The 12,465-nt window shown below is 52.2% G+C and overlaps 1 protein-coding gene across 24 annotated transcripts in view; it reads left to right on the top strand.

Annotated features, from left to right (window-relative positions):
* Positions 1-12,465, top strand: part of Tacc2 (transforming acidic coiled-coil containing protein 2) — a 191,743-nt gene that overhangs the window by 155,727 nt on the left and 23,551 nt on the right. For 16 of the 24 annotated variants that reach the window (XM_046448736.2, XM_058580716.1, XM_058580719.1 and 13 more), the window contains 3 exons: positions 932-2,240; positions 5,672-5,732; positions 6,818-7,112. In XM_046448736.2, coding sequence (XP_046304692.1) covers positions 932-2,240; positions 5,672-5,732; positions 6,818-7,112 — 1,665 coding nt within the window. The remainder of the gene's footprint in view (positions 1-931; positions 2,241-5,671; positions 5,733-6,817; positions 7,113-12,465) is intronic. The other 8 variants (XM_046448749.2, XM_046448739.2, XM_046448742.2 and 5 more) reach the window with 1 other exon arrangement.

The following is a 12,465-nucleotide window of genomic DNA, read 5'->3' on the forward strand; positions in this document are numbered from 1 at the left end:
CCAAGCTGAGGCCAGGGCTGGCCGGATCCCCAGGAGCAGCAGGGCGGAGAGGTCACGGAGCGCCATGTGGCCAACATTTGGTATATCTACAGCATGTTAGGAAGTCAGGAGCCTCCTTGGCCAGCAGTCGACGAGGAGAGAGGGAAACCATGAAGAGAAGAGAATGAACAGTTAGTTGGCAAGGCCAAGGACAGGCGGGAGGGATTGCTCAGAGAGGTTCCAGGCGACATCTGGAGGGGCAGGTGGCAAAGGGCAAGCTCAGTCCTGCTTGCATCCCCTGGGGTCCTCCACGTAAAAGCTGTGGCTCTTCCTCACATGGTTCTGAATTGTCAGGAGCAGGATGCCCATGAGCTAGCTAACGTGGAAGGCTGACTACGCTGTGCTGCCTGTTCTCCTGTCATGCTCCTCTCCCGTTGTCCAACCACACTGGCCTCTTGTCCCGTTCCTCCAACAGACCAAGGGTGCTCCCGCCCCCAGGCCCCTGCCGCCAGGGATGCTTCTTCCTCGGACATCCTCCTGGTTGTGAAGGACCTCGGGTCTGGTCTTTGATCAAAGGGACTTTGCCTAAGGATCTTACCTAAAATGGTGATCCCTTTCCCTGCCCTGCTTTTCTCCCAGCACACATCACCATCTCACAGTCTGGGCTATTATTCAGTTGTTTCCTCACCATCATCCTCTCGAAGGCTGCAACTTCCAAGAAGGCAAGGATCACATCTACTTTGTCCATTTCCTTTTTGAGTCCTCAGCACCGTGCCTGGTCCCATCCTAATCAGGCACTTGGTAAATGCATTTGAGGGAACTGAGGTTAACCTGCCCAGGGTCTGGCGTTAGTCACCCATGGATGGGGTCTGTCACTCTCTGTCTGGAGGGCAGCCATCTGGCACAAGGTGAGGCATGTTCTCAAGTGACAGCTCTGTCTCCATTTCCCCAGGATGTGGCTCTGAGACGGTCACCGTCCCTGATGGCCCACGCAGCGACTCCGTGGAAGGCAGCCCCTTCCGCCCTCCACACTCCTCCTCTGCCGTCTTTGATGAAGACAAGCCGATAGCCAGCAGCGGGACTTACAACTTAGACTTTGACAGCATCGAGCTGGTGGATAACCTCCAGAGCTTGGAGCCTCGGCCCTCGGACTGTAAGAGCCAAGAGTGCAAGGCCACCGCGCGGAGGAAGTCCACCGAGTCCGTGCCCCCCGCCAAGTCCACGCTGTCCCGCTCCCTGAGCCTGCAGGCCGGTGACTTTGATGGTGCTTCCTGCTCAGGCAGCCCCGAGGCCGCGGCCCTCGCCCCGGACGCAGGCAGCACAGGCTCGTGCAGTGCTTCCAGTACCCTCAAGCGAACTAAAAAACCCAGGCCACCGTCCCTAAAAAAGAAGCAAAGCACCAAGAAGCCCACAGAAACCCCCCCAGTGAAGGAGACCCAGCAGGAGCCAGCGGAGGAGAGTCCGGTCCCCAACGAGGAGTATCTGGCGTCGGAGACCAAGACGGAGCCGGCCGCGGCAGAGGGCTCAGGGTCCCCCTCGTCGGAAGAGACGCCCCCGGAGCCTGCCGCTGCACCCAAAGCCGCCTGTCCTCTGGACCCAGAGTGTGCCGAGGGCGCCAGCCCCTTGGCTTCTGGAGGTGGCAGGGTGCAGAACTCACCTCCTGTTGGGAGGAAAACGTTGCCTCTTACCACGGCCCCCGAGGCCGCGGAGGAGACCCCGTTGGATAGTGGGGGGCAAGAGGACTCCCCGGTCAGAGGGCTGTCAGTGAGGCTGGAGTTTGACTATTCTGAGGACAAGGGTGGTTGGGACAACCAGCAGGAAAACCCCCCTCCTACCAAAAAGATAGGCAAAAAGCCAGTTGCCAAAATGCCCCTAAGGAGGCCAAAGATGAAAAAGACACCCGAGAAACTCGACAACACTCCTGCCTCACCTCCCAGGTCCCCCGCTGAGCCCAATGACATCCCTGTGGCTAAAGGTACCTACACCTTTGATATTGACAAGTGGGATGACCCCAATTTTAACCCCTTTTCTTCCACCTCAAAAATGCAGGAGTCTCCCAAACTGCCCCAACAGTCATATAACTTTGACCCAGACGCCTGTGACGAGTCCATTGATCCCTTTAAGACCTCCTCTAAGACCCCCAGCTCACCTTCTAAATCCCCAGCCTCCTTTGAGATCCCAGCCAGTGCCATCGAAGCCAATGGAATGGATGGGGACGGGCTGAACAAGCCCGCCAAGAAGAAGAAGACGCCCCTAAAGACGTAAGTTCAGGGGTGAAGGTGGTGAGGATCGGAGGCAGGGAGGGGTAGTGCCGTGACCCTTAGTCCTGGGTAACCCTCAGCTGCCCTGACCTCGCCCTGATTGCCACCGTTTTCCCAGGCAGCAGGATATGTGTTCCCGTTCCTCTCTGAGGCCACCGTGGGGCATTTTCCCCCCCACAGAGCCCTGTGGGGTCAGGAGTCCTGGATCTTCCATGTGAATAAGTCAGTGATCTCAAGCGGCCTCTAGCAGAAGACCTGACCTTCCACTCTAGGGGAGTGTGGGAGGCCCTTCAGAAGGGGGAGCAGTCGCAAGAGACCTGACCACCTCCTTGTTGGTGACCGGGACCCTTTTGCCTGTTGAGCGTGTGTATTGCCTTCTGAGGGAAAGCCAGGAGCTGTGCCCTGTAAAACACTGTTCAGATGTAGAGTATCTGTTTCTTCCTGTCACGAGGCCAGCCCAGAACCCAGCACGGTGGTGGACTCCAGGAGGTGGAGGGGGAGTGTACCCTGGGCCGCTCCCTACACCTGACCAGCCAGGCTGTAAGTCCAAAAGAGATCAGAGAAACCTGCAAAGGGCAGGGAGACCCTGCCACCTCCAGGGAGCCTCTAATAATGGAGTCTTGTCCAACGTGGCCGAGTACATGGCCCTGGAGTCCCGTGTGTCTGCGCTCCAGCGTTCATTCCAAGCCCCAGCTTCGGCTTGGCTGGCTACAGGCCATTCTAGGGCTCGGGGCCACATGCAGTGTGGTTGGCTGCTGAGCCTCTGCTGTTGTGCTGGGAGGCATCATCTATAATTTATCGAGACTACAGAGACCAGTCTCCCAGGGGTAGTGCAAAAGAACAGGTAGCAGTCCCTCCGGGTCTGCTTGGGATGAGCTAGACAACGTGACCCACTTACCTCCGTTCTGGGCTCCCTCATGCATTGAGCATCTGACCGCTGGGGCTTCCTGAGAAGAGGTTCTGCGTAGCCGGCTTTGGCCTTGTACCACCCCACTGCCTGGTGGAGGCTGGGAGGTCATTCTGGCCAAAGCTGTGGATTTTTCTTAGGTCATCTCTTCCACCAGGCTCTTCCTAGATGAGCCACAGGATCCATGCTGGAATAGGAATCTGAAGTGCTTACTCCAAAGCATGGTCTTTGGAATAGGAGTGAACTTGTAGCCACATTCTCTGACAGCCTGGTTACCTTCCATCCCCAGCCACTTTGTCCTTTGAGCATTGAAGCTAATAGGCCTGGAAGCTGAGCCCACATCTTGTGGTCTCACCCCTGGTGGATGGGGTGTTGGCTTGGAAGCTCCTACCCCAGCGTGACAAAGGTCTCAGGACAGGGCCCTGGGCACGATCCGAACCTAGGGAGGTAGCGGTTCCCCGGGGCCCCTTCGCAAAAAGCTGGCAGAGTCTGCAGAGGGTGACGGTGGCATCTAGCCCCCAGGAACAGTTGTCTGCAGATATATCCTTTTGTCAGTTGCTCTGTCTGTCTCTCTCTTCTTTGTCTTCTGGTCTTAGGATGGTTGAAGATGTGATGTCTGTGTGTTCTCTGTTGTAAGTAATTTAATGCAATCCGTCTCTTTCGCCCCCTGTGCTTGCCCCTCCTTTGTTTCTGCTTGCGACCCCTCTTGAGTTCCTCTCCATGCTGCTGCAGATGTGTTTCTGGGGTGGGCCCCGGGAATGACAGGGCCCAGGGCTCCCCGGCAGCAGAGGTTTTTCTGTATCATAGTGATTAGCATAGAGAGACTGCTTGGCTGTGAAATGTGATCATCCAACATATGCCTGCTTGTTGGGAATGGAATTTTCTCTCTCCCTGCATACTGGATGCCTTCATCTGAAACCCATACTTTTTTTTTTTAACTCCTCATTTCATTCTTTGATTTAAATTGGGCTGGCAGGCAATGGCTTTCGATAGCACTGCAGCTTTATGCTCACTGTTCACTCAAAGCTTAGGCAGAGACTGTCCTCACCAATATGCAAAGCATAACTGTTTGGATCATTCCAAATTCAGGCCTCCAGGAGCCCCCTGAAATGTGGGGCCAGCTCAGAGTGAACCCCATAGCTGAAAGCCATCACCAGGCTGCCCTGAGCCATGCCCTGGGTCACTTAGGTCCCCAGCCAGGTATCAGCACGCCTCATCTGCCATCCGTGAGTCAAGCATCAGTGCAACTGACCACCTGTGTGCCTCTGCTGCTCCCCGCCCCACCCCCACCAGGGGGATCCTGTGAGCAGTGTCCAGGGCTCCAAAGCCAATGGCTTCTCCCTGACCTTACAAGCGAAGCTGGCCTGGACCCGAGATCTGGCAGCCCCAGAGTAGAGTGGGGGTCTCTTCGGCTCTTTTTAACATTTCTGAGCGCTATAGCAATTTCAGGATGCAGTTGTATATGCATGAATAAATACATGCTTTGAGCGGTGATTATACTGCTTTTATGGCAAATGCCATAAATGTGTAAGTAACCATTTGTAGTATTTTCCTTCCATTATTAAATGCCATTGTGGGAGCATTTTATTTGTGAGAACATGAGAAAGGAAATTGGGTGACAGATTTTCCTGTCCACCCTGTTAACACAGAAGGCAGGGGAAGGTTATGGAATCTAAGGTGAGAGGGACCCCTTCCCCCACCAAAACCCTTGCTTTGCTGGAATGGTCCGGAGACCAGGAGGCGGGGGTCAGTCTGCAGGGTGGAGAGGGCTTCCACTCTGACCATGAAATGACCCCTGACTGCCCCTTTGGACCTGATAGTACTTATTTGTGCTCAAAGTGTTCCCATCCTCCTGGGGTCTGCCTCCCTCCTTGACCCTTCCAGATTCTGAGCCTATCCCCCCATAGAAAGGGGAAGGAATGGGAAGAGTCATGAACCTTGTCTGTCAACCACGGTTAGAATAAAACATTAAAAATCATCTGACCCCTGGCCCTGCCTTTGCTCCGGAGCACAGGAATCCTTTCAGCTTAAAATCCCCGTGCATGGGAAGGATGCTGCACGTTCTTCCCGAGGACCCAGGGCTTTGTGTCCCTGTGTGGGCCCCTGTGGCCATTCATTTATTGCTGTGTGGCCTTGCCCATGTGAAAACCGGATCCCGCTCATTGGTGTCCCCGGCCTAGGGCCCCTCCCCCAACCTTAGTTGGCTCAGACATTCCTGGAAGAATCCAGATGAATTAATCTGCTCACCCAAAATTTGCTTTGTAAAATAAGAACATTTAGTTAAATTTAGCTTCATTTTCTGGGTCAGATACTCCAAAATGGCATCTCTTTAAAGAATTGCAGCTTGATGGATCTTTCCCTTGGGGGTAAAAATAATATCTGTTAAGAAGTCACTGAATTATCAGCATGGATGTCATGGGCTATGCTGGAGTGGGCCAAGGGAGAGTGGCTTCGGCCTGCTCAGAGTTGCTTGGGACGCTCTGTAGCTCTGTTTGTTTGTTGACATTGTCCATTCTGTTTCCAGTGACACATTTAGGGTGAAAAAGTCGCCAAAACGATGTCCTCTCTCTGATCCACCCTCTCAGGTACGATGCTCCTTTGGTCCCCATGACTCGATTGCTCACTGGGGGCTGAGGTGAGGGGCTGTGTTTTTATGGCCCTGATCAACAGAGCTTTCCTTTCTGTTCTTTGTGGGTTTCCAAGACCCTCATGCCTCCTACATGGAGGGTCCGTCCCGTCCCTTGGTGTCGGTTTTGATCTTGTCATTTTGGCAAAGATCAGAGCGTGTCCCAAGACTAGGAAGAAGTTCAGGAAAAGCGATAGTTGGATTCTGTAGGCGGAACCATTTTGGTCCCTTCTGCCCAGTTAACCTGCTGAGAACTAATGCACCTCTCAAGCCGGGAAGGTCTTTGAGGTCAAGGAATGCAGAGTAAGAAAAGGAGACACTGAGATGTCTGTCAGGCGCACTGAGCTAAGCCCCCAAAGGCAGCGGGGGAAGGAGCCCTACAGATGTGGGGGCTGGCTCCTTCCTCAGCCCCTTCTTCCTTAGTATCCCCCTACCAGAGACCAAGGGAGGTTTGCCTTGCCATTCCCAGTCCCCAAAAAGCAAACCTCCTGACCTTCCACATCCTGATGAGCAAAAGCCCAGTCCTGGTGAGGAGTGGGGCTGCAGGAGGGACCAGAAACCTGGCTTGGGCCTGGGGTCCTGTTGCAACAGCTTAGCTCTCACTTCTGGATTCCCTCACCGCTCGGCTCACCCTCTTTTGCAGAATGGCAGTATGACCCCCTTTCTGTCCTCCCAGGATTGAGGATTGTTGGGAGATACTGACGATGTTGCTGTGGCAGCCTAAAGCCCCCTAGGAGCTAACACATCATTGTAGGAATAAAACCCGCAGAGTGGCTCAGATAACCAGGACACGGCATCCTGTGTGTGTGTTTTTAAATCCACAGTCATTCCTTGAAGTAAACATCAGAGAGGGAGACTTATAGAAGAAAGAATGCGTTTCCCTGAGGGGTCATTTGGAGCAGAGACCGAGCAGACAGTGGGGGAGCAGGGGGAGGGACTTGACCAGGACCTGTTCTGGGTAATGGGGCCCCATACTCGAGGACAGGCACAGTTATAGACCAAGACAATGAATGAGAGAAGAGACTGCTTCGCTTTTCCTTGCAGGACCCTACTCCAGCTGCGACACCAGAGACACCACCAGTGATCTCCGCAGTGGTCCACGCAACAGATGAGGAGAAGCTGGCGGTCACCAATCAGAAGTGGACATGCATGACGGTGGACTTGGAGGCTGACAAACAGGACTTCCCACAACCCTCGGACCTGTCTACCTTTGTAAACGAGACCAAATTCAATTCGCCCACAGAGGGTAAGCAACTCAGTGGCCAGCCGGACCCCCACCCTGCCTTGGAGAATACTGCCTCTAGGGAGCAAAGGGCCAGGAAAGTCACTTCTCAACCAGGTAACCGTTACTACTACCGTTGTGACCGCCTGCAGGCTCCTATGCACTCAAAGCTAAGGCTGTGTTTTAAAACTTGATACCAGCTGTCCCCTGACCCCACAGTGCCTGCTGAGAACCAGCCTGCTGCCTCTTAATCCAAGTCCTGAGAGCCTACCGAGCTTGCTTTCTTGGCTTTGTGACTTATGTCCCTTCTGTGATTTTGAAAAGCATTAGTCACAGCAAACCTTCAGTGTTGGTCAACCCACTTTGGGGTCTCTTGGTGCCATTATTGTTCATACCTACAGGATGGTCAGACAGTGTGGCCACACTTTTTAATCAAGCCCCAAGCCACAGGTTCACCCCAGCCTTGCTCATGAGTGCTTGGCTCCTATGAAGTGTCCCCAGGCTCTTATCTCAGTATCATCCTGTGTGTGCAGTTTGTCTAATTCTTTGACTTGAAAATTCACATATCTTAAGTAAGCCCAGGCGGGCTGGGTGCAGACCGCACAGGTTGACTTCCGTACTTTCTTTCTTAGGACAGCCAGTGAGAGAGCCCTTCTCAGGAAGGAGGAGTCCACTTTCCCTGGCCAACGTCCTCAGTGTCCCCAGACCTCACATCCCTTTCCTCCTGTGACCTCCTCTGTGAGGCTGGCAAACCTAGTCATGGTCAGCATTTCAGTTCTGGCTTTTGTGATGGTTTTGAGTTTTATTTTCCAAGATCTTGATTTCTGGTAACTTTTAAGCCCAGTGCGTTACTACAAAGAGGATCATACAGGAAAGCCCGACTCCATTTCTTTGCTGCTGTTAAGGAACCGAGAGCTCCATTAAACAGCCTCCTCCTTGCCCATCTGGGTGGGGCAGTGACGGAGGAGCAGGGGGTTCTCACTGTAACTCGGGATGCTTCTCTGGAGGCTTCTCTGTGGTCTGACCGCTCTCTGTGGGTTGCTTGGTGCCTGTGAGGTCTCCAGACGCTACCAGCGTGTGTTTGTGCTGAGGTCTAGTTTGTAATGGAATTGAGGGTGCTCATCCTCTCACCCCACAGAGCTGCCTTTCTCTGTTTGACAGTGGAAAGATGATCCAAATTATATGTATTTGGACTTTCTGGCCTTATTTTCTGCCAAGTAGAGCCTTTTGGTTAGCCGTTGCGTTGGCCCTCGGCTTGGGGTGCAGGAAGCTTCTAAGTGACCCTCTGTTCAGACATGACACCACAGGCCCTGGGGCCTGGCCTCAGCCTCCTTGTAGCTTGGTAGTGCTCTGCATCCACTCCTGAGCCACGAGCCTCACCTGAATGCGATCACCTCCCTGGGATGCCCTCACGCAGTGGCGCCTGCTGTGGCTGCCACCCCTTCCCTACTTCCCACCCCTGCCTGTCTCAGCCTTTCCCCGGATGTCCCCTCCCTACTCCACTTGCCTTTAATGCTTGGTCCCTGGGGCACTTACCCAAAGGGAAGATGCATGTGGGTTTCTCTCTTCTCCACTTGTCTCTGTTTCCTGAAGGCAGGAACTCTGACTGGGGTTTCTCCTTGTCCCCATAGCACCCTGAACTAAAGGGGCCAAAGGTGGGTTAGAGATAAAGGAAATACGGGGCTCGGCAGGTGGACAGCCTGGTGTTAGCTGTTGATTTGATCTTTGCAGTGGGCATTGCCAGCATGAGTGTAGGGGACCCCAGGGGCGAGGTTTGTGTCCCAGGACCTGCAGGGACATTTGGGCATGAGCATTGGACCTGCCATTGTGAGAGCACCTGTGGTTTCCTGCTGGCTCATGGCTCTTAAGCTGGACAAGAAACTTCTAAATTCTGGGGAGGAAAAAAAACCACATTTAGAAACCACCCTGGGCTTGGCATTGTGGATAAGAATAAACAGCCTGTGATCTCTGGTATGTTCGGTTTTACCATCAGAAACCAAATACATGCACTTTTTTTCTTAGAAAATGTAAAAATCCTAATAATGCTTCTAAAGTTAGGAGGTGGCTCATTCAGTGGTAACATCTGCTTGTTCATCTGACATGGTGAACACACAACTCACTAGCTCAGTGACTTGACGATTCTTTGTGCAAAAATTCAGCAAGTAGATAAATATGTAAATTCAAAACAAAACTCTGCCCAACATGTCTCCTTAGAAAACAATTAAAAGGACTTGGCAGGTCACACCTGTGATTTTAGCTGGTGGGTGATTGAAAGACCATTGCCAACATGAGAACTTAAAGGGGCAGTTTCAGGAGGTGCTGGCCCTGCGTCCTCCTGTGTAATACACCGTGGCTCCCTCTGCATCTGGCTGTGGAAAGTAGATGCAGAGCCCTCTTACAGGATCAGCCCTCCTGGCACTTTAATAAGGTCAAGTTCAGCAGTGCCAGACTCATAACCTGGCACTGCAGATGTGTTTCAGAGTAGAGCAATGCAGGGCTGCAGCTGTGATCTGAGACTTTCTTAAACAGAAGGTGCCAACCACTGGAAAATGAAATGTTGGGTTAGAAGTAATAATTACTATTTGAACAAATATTCAAATCCTAAGACTTTGGTCTTAGTGTAATTCTGTACCAGTTCCATAGGGGAGACCATCACTGGCTCAGCGTGTACTGTGCTGTGTCTTTTGCATGTGCGATTTCATTTCCTCCTCCCCACTCCATGGGGAATTTCTACAGTTCCCCACTTTAAGAACTGTTAAGGCACTTGCCTGGTGTCTCGGCTGATGCAGGGAGAACAGGGTCTGCCCGACTTCCCAGCGGTGCTGCTGCTGCTGTGGCATGGACCATACTTCCTGCCTTCCCTGCAGAAGGAGGGTGTGGACTAACTGTGCTTCCTACCGGGTGACAAGAGCAGTGGTGAAAAGCTTCAGGTGTCTCCGTGGATACTAGTTTAGAACAATGCCCGGGCGCTTGCAGTGCCACGAGGGAGCTGCAAAACATCACCTCACTGTGGCGACTCTGATAATCTCCCGCTGATTAATGACTTGGATTGACAGTTACAAATGTTCGCCCTCAATGACTGCCTTGCTTGCACAGTCTTTTCAAGCTTGCTGCCATGGGAGCACACCTAATCCATGTGGTCCCCAGGGAGAACAAGCTCACCTGCTTTTAGTCTAGGACAGTAGAGTACATTCACAAGTCCAGGTGGCCCTTTGGTGGTCACCCAGTTTCCTTGTCCCCTTGACACGGCTGCATCAGCCCCTCCTTCCCACATCCAGTAGAGGGAAGGCGTCCTTCTTAACCACCTGAGCTGTGGGTGTTACAGGTGTGCGTCACTGTGCCTGGCTCTAATCTGATTTTAATCCTTCAGTCTCTCCTACTGATTGATGTTTAGAAGAGAAATGATGAGGAAATTGGGAGCAGCTGCCTCCTCCCTCTCCCAAGGGCTCTCTTCTTTTCCCCTGAACACAATATCATTTGTGTTAAAAGTTGCAGAATTCTGGCAGTGAGCAGTAATAATGCATCAGATCACGATCCCTTACACCCGTGTTACCTGTTGCAGGGCTTTTGTCTCACACATTTCATCTTAGCCAGCACAACGTGGCACTTTGAGCTCCATTTGAGGGTCAAGTCGATAGGCATGGAGCAATTAGGTGAACTGACTTCCTCAGTCCTGGGAGCAAAGCTCCTTCTGTCTGCTGCCCAGGGCTCTTCCCAGTCTTCTAGCAAAGCTCTGGCAATTGGAGTCAGAAAAAAAGAGCAGTCAAGTCCTGTCTGTGTGCCATGTCCCAGTATACAGTGATTACCAGAAGCAGCCCTTGGACAGGAGAGGCCCTTCAGAACACTTTGGGCCTCTGCAGCGTGAGGCAGCCCCATGCTTCAGCGACTGGGCTTAGCCTGGAGCTGCTGAGAGGATGCACACTTGGGGCCATTGGTGTAACCCCTCCTGGCCTGTCACCTGCATGTGGCCTGGTGCCGAAAGGGGGCTGCAATTGGACAGGGCCTCACCCCCATGCCTACCCTGTGAGGTAAAGCAGATGAGTGAGGTTTCTATAGCCAATTTCATTAAGATGTTTCCTCAAAATACATCAACCCGTACTGTCACATGCTGCCTCTAAAGAGGTGAATGGGGACGCTGGCCGTGGGAAGGGGAACCCTCTTGGCAGGTAGAGGGGAGGCAGGTAAGTGAGCTTGGTGACCCAAAATGCAGCCAGACTCGGAGGCCAGGGAGTGAGCATAGTGTCCAGGTGGGATGCCCTGAGGAGAGCTGGTGTGGTCACTTGTTAGAGGCCACAGGCTCATGGTGTCCCTTGCTTGTTGAGAGCACCACGGGTGCTCCGTGACATGATGCAGGGCCCTTGCTATTGTTACCGCTGTTTATACCAGAGAAGCTCGCCCAGGCAAGTGTAGAGTGGAAAGTAGAAGCTTTATTAAAGGACAGCAGAAAGGACTTCTCCCTAAGGAAGAAGGGGACCCAAAAGGTGGAATCCGTGGAAGGGCGAGGTCTTCCCTTTTTTATAGCTAAGGTCTTCTTTCAGCTTTCCCATCTTGCAGTGTTGGAATGTAGGTGGGAAGGCCCAAAAGGTGGGAAACAGGTGGGCTGAAGGAGTAATCTGGACAGGAAGTGCCTGGAGCGGGTTTGGGGTTTTGGGGTTGCTTCTGATTAGCATCTCCCTGTTTGCTGGAAGCTGCTTCATTAACATTTCTTTAGAAAGGGCTCTGGGCCTTGGGAACATTAACATTGCAATTTCCCCAAGTGCTGTTCTGCTTTCTGGGGCTTCATTCTCGATTTTACTCGATATTAGACCTAACTACACTAATTTCCTATCTTTAAATCTGGCTTCAAGCCCACAAGCAGGTGTGTCCACCAGAATGATGTTATCTCCACCAGGAGATGGAGATTCTGTCCACAGGCTGAGGTTCTTGAGTTCATTCAGCTAAAACCACAAAGGGCTGTAGGTTTTAAGAAAGTCTCCAGGATAATCCTATCTTTTTAAAATTTTTTATTTTTATTTTTTAGTTGTAGTTGGACACAATACCTTTATTTTATTTATTTTTATGTGGTGCTGAGGATCGAACCCAGGGCCTCGCACTAGCTAGGCGACCACTGAGCCACAACCCCATCCCCAAGGATAATCCCATCTTAAAGCACATATTAAAGAATCACTGTTTCAGTGACGCCTTTAGCCATATGCAGAGGTAAAGGAGCTTTACACCAGAACTGCTACATATATTTACTTTTATCTTAAAAAATGAGACCTGTGTTAGTCAACTGTGGCCAGCAGTCACTGGCCAACATACCTAGTACAGGCAACTTAAAGGAGGAGAAGTTTCTTTTGGCTCATGGTGTCGGAGGTGTGAGTCCACAGTCAGTTGGCTCATTGCTCCAGGCTTGAGTTAAGGCTTAGCACTAGGAGGAAGAAAGTCCATGGCAGCCAGGAAGCAGAGAAAGAAAGAAGGAGGAAGAGGC

The sequence above is a fragment of the Marmota monax genome, unplaced genomic scaffold, assembly GCF_021218885.2.
Source record: "Marmota monax isolate L192 unplaced genomic scaffold, Marmota_monax_Labrador192_F-V1.1 WCK01_AAM20220418_F8-fsc00076, whole genome shotgun sequence".
In the NCBI taxonomy this organism is placed as follows: Eukaryota; Metazoa; Chordata; class Mammalia; order Rodentia; family Sciuridae; genus Marmota; species Marmota monax.